Genomic DNA, 11,242 nt, shown 5'->3' with positions numbered 1-11,242 from the left:
GTGGGGGTACATAATTATCTTTTTGGGGAGGGGGATTTGAGCCCTCGCGCCCTCCTTAGATACGCCACTGGGAGTAGGCAACCCCAACAGGTACACATTTATACTCCTGGGTGGAGAGAACCCATGCAGTGCCTTGCTTAAGAACACAAGCAAAAGGTACAGTAAAGCGAGGGAAACCCCGACTTTGACGTTGGGAAATCATACAGTGCTGATATGAAATGTTTTTGCATTTGCAAATCGTTACTATAAATTAGTAATAATTCTACACTGTACTTAGCTGCTTCTTATGTCACTAAAAATAAAATTATGCAGAATGTATGTTATCGTTGTATGAGGATATGCCAAAAACTCATAATATTTTAACATTTTTGGTTAGTGTCCCCAGAATAGTACTCCCCTATTCAGGGAACCCCCTATTAAGAGGACACTTTTTTTAGTCCCGAAGATGTCACCTTAATAGGGGTTCTACTGTAAACATGTTAAATTTCCCTGTTTCCTACAGGCGTCATCGGTGCTAAGAACAATTACTGAACAAAGAATTTCTTATATACAGCCTGAATACGGAATGAACATTAGTTCAGGTGTCCTGACAAGTAGCCTAAATGTTGTTTGTTGCCATGTAGTAGAAAAGTAATGTGTTCATTGCATTAGACCAATTAGAGTTAAGGCTTGTCTAGTACTTGTTTGTTGCCACGTAGAATAAAAGTAATGTATTCATTATATTGGACCAATTAGAGTTAAGTTGTGATGTAGTAGTCTAATTGTATACCGAGTGTTATGTTGTAATATTGAACTTGTTTGTGGAGGGAAGGATTCGTCCATTTTATGTTTAGGGCTTCTTTGATTTTAAGTTGATAACTGGTGTTGGCCTGATCAATTATTTTGAAATTACTGTATTTGCGTAAGGCTACGTGTCACGACACGTAAGCTGATGTTAATTCAGTATTAAGGCTGTATATAAGCAATTGTTTTAGACCAACAGGTTTCGAATCCCCAGGCATTGAGTACCTCTTTTCTGCACTGTGTCCGTAGGCTTTATAATAAGCGTAATTATTATATAGATAATATTATAGTTTCAAACTATCCACACTTACAATGTTTCATAGCTGCTGGCAATGATTATAAATTTTTCCCACAAAATGTCTTAAATTTACGTTTACATTTCTCCAACATATTTGTTGTTGTTGTAATGTATGTGTTATGTAAAAAATACAAATGCAATGACATGAATGAAAAACTATATTACAGTAAAACTTATATTTCAAATATAGGCCTATAAGACATTCAACTTTACTGGATAAACCATACTTCCTATTTTAATTAAGCAATCAAATTATTTTTCTCATATCCTATTAAACAAATCAGTTGATTGGTTTACATAAAATTGATATGTTATACTTCCAACTTTTCTGAATGTAAATTTAACAAATGTTCTTTTCATCATTATAATGTCAAAAATAATTTCAATAATGTGAAAAGGAGGTCTATTCTTGAAACATTAAGGAAGGTTTTGTTCTGCTTTTCTAGTTAAACACAATGTGGAATATTTTTAACATGTTATACCTCTGGGATTTATATAGTTTATATTAAACACTAACAACACTAATCAAAATTATCTGTTTACTTCTATACATTCTGGAAAGATGTAAAAGTAACGTAAATGTAGAGTGTATCAATTGAAAATTGACATCAGCACAAATAATATGTAGTATAATTCAAAGTGAACAATGCATTGCAAAACCTCATTAAAACATGCACAAACGATACAAATGAGACAATAATATAATATAATTATCACAATAATTTTGTATTGAAATCTATTTTGAAAAAGTCTCATTGAACATTCTAAAAAATTGATTTAGGATTTCTCTAAGAATTAATTTTATTAACATTTTTTACAAGTACTTTCATTAATAAATTTGTAGCTGAGTATATCACAACTACCTTTGATATAAATATTAATCATTTTACTGTTCTTGTGAAAATCAACTTCCACTTCAAAACATCTTGAATGTTAACTGACTTTTGAGATAATTCCAAACATACAAAAATGGCAAACTATATATACTTTGAAATAATTGCATATTTATTATTTACAAGGTGTTGTTACTAAATGGACTTCTGAAAAGTTAATCAAGGTTTTTAGAGTAAACTATATCTAATGGTGTTTTTTAATTATTGTTTTATTAAAAATCCTGTATATTTATATACAATTTGGTTGAATTTTCTTTGAGACACCTTCTCAAATGTTGTGCAGACTGAGCCAATAGTACAAAAAAGGAACAAAACTATAAGTTCATATTTCCAAAATATATAATACATATATTTGAACTAGAAAAACAGTATGTCTTTAGTACTTGATGCAGTTAAATTCAAAGAAAAAACTTGACGAGGAAAAATTATGTACTGATAGAACTGTCCATATAACACTGTGGCTTAACTGTGTGTCCCATATTAACTTATTTTTAAAAATTTCCTTATTTCAATATACAGTAGTTAATCAAATATTCAGTTATACTTTCAAGCATGTTTATTGTGCCAAACTTGTTATATATGAAATATTCTATAAGTGCATTATATTATTTAGGAATTTAAAAAAAATGTATTATTGGAGGCGGATATCTGCTACTGGATGTGATGACAGTGCGCTGGCCTGATCTGGTTTTTGAGCTGCAGCGAGCCATTGCCGCATCTGGGGGATGTCACCCTCTCGCGGCCTACATTGTCTCCACATTTGTTGCTGCATCCAGTTGATGTCGGCCTCTTTGTATTCTTTTATATGTATTCATTTTTATTACATTTTTGTACCATAATATTTCATGTCTAATTTCAATACCTTTTGTATACAATTTGACCATATCATTTTGTTTTGATGAATGTCAATAAAGGAAAGTTGAAAGCTGAAAGTATAAATGTATAACTAAAGTTCTATACCAGTACACAAAGTATACAGTCTTTATAAATTCATTAACTGTTTTTGATTGATTCACAAATTACTGTACCAAAAGGTGTTTCTATATTGCAACATTTGCCATTATAAACACTGGAACATTATAATTTTTTTTACTGATAAAAGAAGCGATTCCTACACTACATGATTCAATCACTATCACAGGGTTTGGATGGGGTTTGCACTGTGTTTTGGGGGGTTTGCGGGGTTTAGCAATTTTTTTATACAAAAAAATTGCCTTTTTTCCCCAAAAATAGGTTGTGACGAACATAAAATTATGATTTTTTTAAAATTGAGATACCAAGTTGAGTCCTTATACTATGTGATTCAATCATTATCACAAGGTTTGGATGGAGTTTGCGGTGATTTTTTGGAGGTTTGCGGGGTATGCGGGGTTTAGCAATACCCGTCCGGAGGTTCTCCCCGGGAAAATTTTGATTCCAGAAGGCGGGAAATGAGTTTTCCCGACTTCTGAGGTGTCTTTTAATTACTTTTAATTTCTTCAAAATTCAAGGTTTTCCACCACCAGAAAATAATTCAATGAATCAATGAACCCGAAAGAAAAAGGTCTCCAGGTTCCCCCGGAAAAATTTTGATTCCTAGAAGGCGGGAAATGGGCTTTCTCGACTTCTGAAGTGTCTTTTAATTACTTTTAATTTCTTCAAAATTCAAGATTTCCCCCTCTTGAAAATGACTCAATGAATCGATGAACCCCAAAGAAAATGGGGGGTCCGGGTTCCCCTGGGAAAATTTCGATTTCTAGAATGCGGGAAATAAACTTTCCTGACTTCGGAAATGTCTTTTAAATGACTTTTTAAGTTCTTCAAAATTCAAGGTTTTTCCCTCTTGAAGACGGTCAGGTAAGTTTTTCTCATTTTTTATTTTATGTGTGTATACATACATAAATAATTGAGTAGTTACATGCGTATTTTTTTTCCATGAATCGATAAATCCCAAAAAGAAAGGGTGGTCTGTGAAAATTTTTATTCCTAGATAAATAAGCTTTCCCGACATTAGTGTGTTTTAATGACTTTATGTTCTTCAAAATTCTAATTTCCTTATTGTAAAATAAAAAAAAAAAAACCAAAAAAACAGCTCACGGGTCCTGAAAAGGTAGGTCTAGAATTCTTTTTTCCCTTTTTTTTGTTGCCCAAGGGAAGGGTCAGGACCCATGACCCTCCTCCTCTAGATCCGCCAATGTGCATTGCGAGAAAATGTAACTCGGTCGGGGAGTGGATAAACATTCTCTTTCCCTTCCTTCTCCTCCTTCTCCTCCTTCCTTCTTTCTTCTCTTGCATTTCTTTCCGATCATCCAAAAATCTCCAGACATAATATGTTTTTTGCCAAAAAGTTGGGCCCGGTTCCGCCGGCCATGCATCTTATTGCAGAATATTCATTAACCATGTAGTAATAATTGTAAATCAAGTTTGTATAGGCCCCAAGTATAATTCTCACAACTCATATACCTGTACATGTGCAATTTTTCTTTTTTAATTCAATTCAATGAAATCAATATTTAACACTGTCATATCCAAGTACTGTATTTACCAGAGAATAAGTATTATTTGTATTTTGAACCGTGGAAACCAATTATCATGATGCACTGACATTTTGACGTAATAAATATCTGAATCTGTAAATGGGGAGGTGTTTATTCCAAAAGCGGCGTATATTCGAGTAAATACAGAAAAGAAATTCGAAAGAAAGTGATACATATTGCAAAATGTAGATTCAGATGGACAAGATAAACTCCAGATTAACTCCTTGAGTCTCTTTAAGAGCAGTGTTAATATAAAAAAAAAAAACAACAAAAAAACAGTATTTAATTTGTTCCTATTTTTCTCTTCATCAGCCCGTGCCTTGAGTTTCAGTATGTGGTGAAAAACCACTTTAAAATTAACTTTCTATTATAATATATAAATCGCTATATGATTCTGATATTACATAATTATACATATTTTAAAATAAATATACTATAAAAAAAAATTCTGGTAGGTTAATATTTCAGTTTCTATATATGTATGCATAATCCCATATACAGTAACCATGTTTTGTATAATAATAACCATTACGATTTTGGTTGAAGTTGAAGCTGACAAGGATAGTTCTATTGTACTATAAATTAGAAAGCTGTAATTCAACTTTAAAAAATAATAAAGGCATTTTTACTAATTGGCTAATTAATATACCCAGAATAATGATACCATTGTTAGTAATGTGACAACTGCTTCAATTTTCAGCTTATAGTAATATTAAGTCAAAACACAACTCAAAAATAAAATCATACATTGTTTGCTACAATGCTTTATGGAGAAATTAGAGGGTGCCATTCCAGTGTTTAAATGCTTTAAAAGCTTTCCTTCATTTAATTTATTAATAGGAACTAGGATTGTGAACATACTAAAATTGCTCAAGATATACCTACTGTGCCATAATTTACTTGAAATCGGTGCATTACAAATATTTAAGTACTGTAAGCCTATTATTATAATAATTATTATGATTGTTTTATTAAAGTCCTCAGCTAACAACTAGACAATCAATAGTGACATCATTTTAAGATTATTAAACCAAAGTGTGCAACGGTTATTTAGCAAATTCCTATAAATTTTAGTTCATCACCGAGTACTTTGTGCTATGACACGATTCAAGAAGAAGTATTGTACTGGTACTATACATTATACAAATGTGCAATACATTATACAAATGTGCAACACATTACTTGTATGGCTCTCTGTCTTCCTATTGTTCAAGAACACTCATCAATGCCTGCTTGTTTTCCCGAACCCAGGTGTGTCAAAGCTCTTCAATCCCGGAATTAATTTTTCCGTGGTCTCTAGACTTGACAATTTCCAAGATGGCGTCCATTATGGTGGGGAAAACTATGTTTTTAATGTAAAAATAATTTTATTGTTATCAAAGTACAATGCAATCTCAATACAATATTATACATACAGGAATAAAATAAAATATAGGCCTATATAAAATTAATGAACTACTACAAATTAAATGAAAAAAACGAAATTGTGAAATTTTACTTTAAAATAGGCATACCAATTTTTGGATCGGGGTATGGGAAACATGTTTATGTTTTTAGTCACTTTTAGTTTTTTTTCTATAACTGTAAAAACTGACAGGACCTTACTTAAATACTTACCCATTATAGTGGTTCAGTGTGGCCCCCAGGGAGTCTGAGGGTGGATCTAAACACAGAGCCGACTAGACCCGCGTTCAAAGTCCCGGAATAAACATCCCTGGGCTTATGGGAGAGTTTTTTGTTTTTTTTTAGCTTGGTATGGCACAAATTTTGCTTTAAAGCCAAAATATTAGGGATTGCCAATCAAAACAATGTTATATGGATAAGCAAATCATTATTTGTGGTGTGGCGACCTCGTCGTGGCTTCGGACGGTGATAGAAAATGATTGATGAGAATGAATGATGATGATGATGAATGATGAAAATCATGCCTCTCGTCCTCATCTTCATTCTCGTCCTCCTCCTCATCATCATCAATGATGATGATGGTGACTGATGATGAAGAGGATAATGATGAAAATTATGATGTAATGATGATGATGATGATAATGACAGTAATTAGAATGAGGATAACAATGAGGATGATGGTAATGATGATATTATGGTGATGAAGATAAGAATGATAATTAGGAGGATGAGGATGATGCGGTTTATGAGAAGAAGGAAGATGATGAGGTAGATGATGATGGATGATGATGAGGAGGAAGATGATGCTGATAATGGTGGTGAGGATAATGATGATGATAAGGAGGATTAGGGTGATGAGTTTGATGATGATGAAGATAAGGATGATAATGATTATGATTGATGATAATGGTCGTTGATGAGGATGATCGTGATAATGATGAGGATGATTGATGAGAATGATGTTGATGAGGTTAATGATGATGAATGATGAAAATCATGCCTCTCATCCTCACCCTCGTCCTCATCTTCATTCTCGTCCTCCTCCTCCTCATCATTAATGATGATGATGGTGACTGATGATGAAGAGGATAATGATGAAAATTATGATTTAATGATGACGATGATGATAATGACAGTAATCAGGATGATGATAACAATGAGGATGATGGTAATGATGATATTATGGTGATGAAGATAAGAATGATAATTAGGAGGATGAGGATGATGCGGTTGATGAGAAGAAGGAAGATGATGGGGTAGATGATGATGGATGATGATGAGGAGGAAGATGATGCCGATAATGATGGTGAGGATAATGATGATAATAAGGAGGATTAGTATGACGAGTTTGATGATGATGAAGATAAGGATGATAATGATTATGATTGATGATAATGGTCGTTGATGAGGATGATCGTGATAATGATGAGGATGATTGATGAGAATGATGTTGAGGTTAATGATGATGAATGATGAGAAACAGCCTCCTCTGCCCCTCATCCTCATCTTCATTCTTGTCGTCGTCCTCCTCCTCTTCATCATCATCCGCATGGTGAGGATGATTGATAATGATGATTAATAAGGATGATGACTGATCATGATGATATGATGATTGTAATGAGGATGATGATGATGAATGACAATGATGATGAGGATGATAATGATGAATGATGATTGAGTGATGATGATAAGGAGGATAATAATGAGGTTGATGATGATGAGGATAAAGAGGATATGATGGATGAGGATGATTAGTAAGATGAAGGTGATGGTGATGATGATAACAATGATTGGTGAGGATGGTGATGAGGGTGACGATGATAGATGAGGATCAGTGCCAGATTTTCAAACGGTGTGGGACAATATCAGGGTGGACCCACTTTACGTGTAAATTCAAACAATGTGGGCCCATTTTACGCAAAAATATTAAATATCTGGACCCATTTTCTTAAAATTTAACACATTTTTAGCTAAATATGAGAAATCTGGATCCATTTTACGCATAAAATTGCATAATTTGGACCAATTTTTAAAATGTTGACTCATTTTTTTGTGAACCCATTAGAAAAATGGTGTGGGACTGTCCCAACCTTCCCAATAGCTGGCTACGCCATTGATGATGACGAGGATGATGATGGATGAGGATGAATATGATGATGAGGATGATGATGAAGAAAATGATGAAGGATGAGGAGGATGAAGATTATGAAGATGATGAGGACGATAACGATGGATGAGTATGATGTGATGAGGATGATGGTGATGGTTACAACGATCAATGACAGTAAGGATGATTATGATGATTAAACAACAATGAGAATGATGATGACGAATAGGATGAGGATGATGATAACGGATGATGATAATACAAATTAAATTAATAGTGGTAATAATAATATAGATAATATTATATAACAGTCAGGGACGTAGCCAGGATTTTGAAGTGGGGGGGGGGAGGGGAGCCGTTATGCGAGATACGTACGACCCCGGCGGGGTCCAGGGGGACGAACACCTCCCCCTGTGAAGTAGCGCACTCTGAACGTTTTAAGGACTGTTTTGAGAGGATAAAGCGACAATTGTATTAGACACATCATAAATAATGTTAGTAGGCCCAGCAATAATTATAATAAATCATCAGAATCCATGAATTCGAAAGATATGTGTCGCAGGGAGGGATTTTCATAGACTGAGGAACCACCCACCTCAGCCCCACCATGGTTGGGGCTGAGGTAAGAAAATATATGATTAGGGCACCTCTAGATGGCGGGAAATTACACTTTCATACTTAAATTTGAATATATTTTCCTTTTGTTTTTTTCCTAAAAAAAAAAAATTATCATTTTAAAAATAGTTATAATCACGAAAAAGGGGCATGAAAAACCAGATCACATTCTAAAAACAAATTTATGCCCCCTCTTCTCAGCAGTCACAAGACATACTCTGAGTCAGGTGCCGACTCGATGCAGTTTAATGTCATACCCTGAAGGGCGCAGACCTGTTTTTTAAGGTTGAGGGGGAGGACATTTTGTGAGTTAGCACCTACCTCAGACTCACCATGGTTGGAGCTGAGGAGCGAAAATGTGAGGAAATACGGTAGTACCTCTAGCTAGATGGCCAGAAACAACACTTTTAGTAAAATTCATTATCATCACATCACCGTTACCGGTAGTCCAAATGAAGCGCCAAAAAAAAAAAAAATCTCATGGTCTTTTTTATCAGGGATTTTCTGCAACCAAAAAGATCTTATTAATGTGTGTGATATACCATAGAAAACAAAGCTTAAAAACATTGTCTTTGAGTGTGCTACATACTTCAAAACCGTGATTTCACAACCACCTCAGCCCCACCATAGTTGGGGCTGAGGTGAGAAAATTTGAGGAAGTAGTACCTCTAGATGGCCGGAAATCACACTTTCACGTAGTAAAATTCATCATCATCACACCACCATTACATAGTCAAAATGGAACGCCAACAAATTTCTCATGTACTTTATCAGGGATCTACTTGATATCCAGGACAACTTGACCTAACTATAATTTACTATATAAGCTTTAACTATAATATTATCATCAACAAATCACAACTTTATTTTTTGCCTTTAGCACAATTTCCTTCACATTTTAATATTATTAATATTACTATTAATTATCATCATCATCATCATCATCATTATCATCATCACCACCATTAATATTATTATTATTATTATTGAATTGAATTGAATTACTATTATTATCATTATTATTATTATTATTATTATTATTATTATTATTACTAATAGTATAGTATTATTAAACAATAGGCCTAACTTTAAAGAAGCTTGCAAAAGGGTAAAAACCAAACTGAACCATACAGTATCACATTTCTGTATCTTAAAAGACTTGCCATGGGATTTATGGATTTTTATAAATCATGCTTAGACATGTGTTATAATTATAGTAGGCCAGGCCTATGTAAAACGAGTACTGATGCATTTTTACGTATTTTAGAAGTATTCATTTTGAGTGGTCCCAGAAAATAATTTGTATTGGCTCAAAAAAAAGCTTTAAAAATTGTACACTGTGTACAAAGGGGGTGGGGGGGGGGGAGCCGCTGCTCCCACGACTCCCTCCTGGATACGTCCCTGATAACAGTACTAATAATGTAATTCATTTTAATGATAAAAAAAATTTTGAAATAACAAGAATACAATACAGTAATATATAATATACTAGAAATTGCAAGTGAAGTGCTGCGAAGTACAACTGCATATAAATGTTCTCTGAACAAAATTATTTATGCGAGTCAAGTGAAAATAATGAATAATAAAAATATAACAAATAATACGAGACACGACCCATTGTCTATATTAGAACACTTCTCATTGGGTAACAAAGTCGTAATTTTTCATTTTTGTCAAAAAGTGTCTATAGTGGTGAATTATGGTTTAGGTTTTTTGTAATAAAGTTTCAAAATTTTCTATGTATGTGGAAAATGTAGTTGATTACCAAAGGTTACAATTTTTATTTTGAAGACTGTATGGTCTAGGAAGTGTACATTTTTTTATGGGGCAAGTTTCCAAGGGCGGGTTTTCTAGGGGCTAATTGACTGCCAACGAGTGTTGCCAAAGTGCGAGCCAGCGTGTTATTTGATCACAAGTGCAAAACATCACAAGTGTGAGCCAGCGAGCCATGACGTCACGACAATAGATAAGAGAGGTTAACGAGTTGTGCGAGGTATCGGCTAAGATTTGTGGAGTACAATTCAAAAAACAACTATAGGTCTAAAAATGAATTATTTATGTTAAATAGACAATGTTAGCTATCAAGGAGCGACGTTATTTTCCATTGGGACCTTCGTCCCTTCAAGGCTAGGCCTATACCATCCTAGCAAGTCTATGCCTAGAGTAGGATAAGGCTAGCGCAACATGCGGACGTTGGTACGAGTAGGTTAGTCTGCAAACGTCGCCTAAAGTAATTGATTTTACCCGGCAGAACGAAAGAAGGAAACTCCGCTTTTCAGTCGTCTTAGGCTCTTGTTTTTTTGACAAACAATGACCTTTCAGAGGTCAAATTGCTGTCAAGAATATGAATTGGCTGCTTCGCAGGAAATATTATTAATAATGATTTTAATAATAATAATAATAATAGTAACAGAAAGGTATGTCAAGCGTGAATTTACTCCACAGATGTTTCATGCAGTAGCAATCTTCAGGAGTGAGTGGATAGGAAGATAATGGAGGTATTATTATTTTTATTATTATTATTATTATTGCGCTCTGCATTCGCATTAAGCACTATACGTTGCTGATCTTGATAATCATATTTTGTGTATATATATATATATATATATATATGTATATATACACC

The 11,242-nt window shown here is 33.8% G+C and overlaps 2 protein-coding genes across 2 annotated transcripts in view; one reads left to right on the top strand and one right to left on the bottom strand.

Annotated features, from left to right (window-relative positions):
• The window catches only part of LOC117116266 (mucin-17-like), a 43,664-nt gene extending 43,030 nt beyond the window's left edge, over positions 1 to 634 (top strand). Inside the window, exon 7 of the mRNA XM_033260271.1 lies at positions 503 to 634. Within this exon, the coding sequence (XP_033116162.1) occupies positions 503 to 634 (132 nt within the window). The remainder of the gene's footprint in view (positions 1 to 502) is intronic.
• Positions 635 to 4,026: 3,392 nt separating this feature from the next.
• LOC117116272 (nmrA-like family domain-containing protein 1) overlaps positions 4,027 to 11,242 on the bottom strand; it is a 13,469-nt gene continuing 6,253 nt past the window's right edge. The window contains exon 4 of the mRNA XM_033260279.1: positions 4,027 to 5,832. Within this exon, the coding sequence (XP_033116170.1) occupies positions 5,818 to 5,832 (15 nt within the window). The 3' untranslated portion in view covers positions 4,027 to 5,817. The remainder of the gene's footprint in view (positions 5,833 to 11,242) is intronic.

Source organism: Anneissia japonica, unplaced genomic scaffold, assembly GCF_011630105.1.
Source record: "Anneissia japonica isolate Jap-2015-1 unplaced genomic scaffold, ASM1163010v1 scaffold171_len658169_cov177, whole genome shotgun sequence".
Taxonomy (NCBI): Eukaryota; Metazoa; Echinodermata; class Crinoidea; order Comatulida; family Comatulidae; genus Anneissia; species Anneissia japonica.
This window is presented reverse-complemented; position numbering and strand designations above follow the sequence as displayed.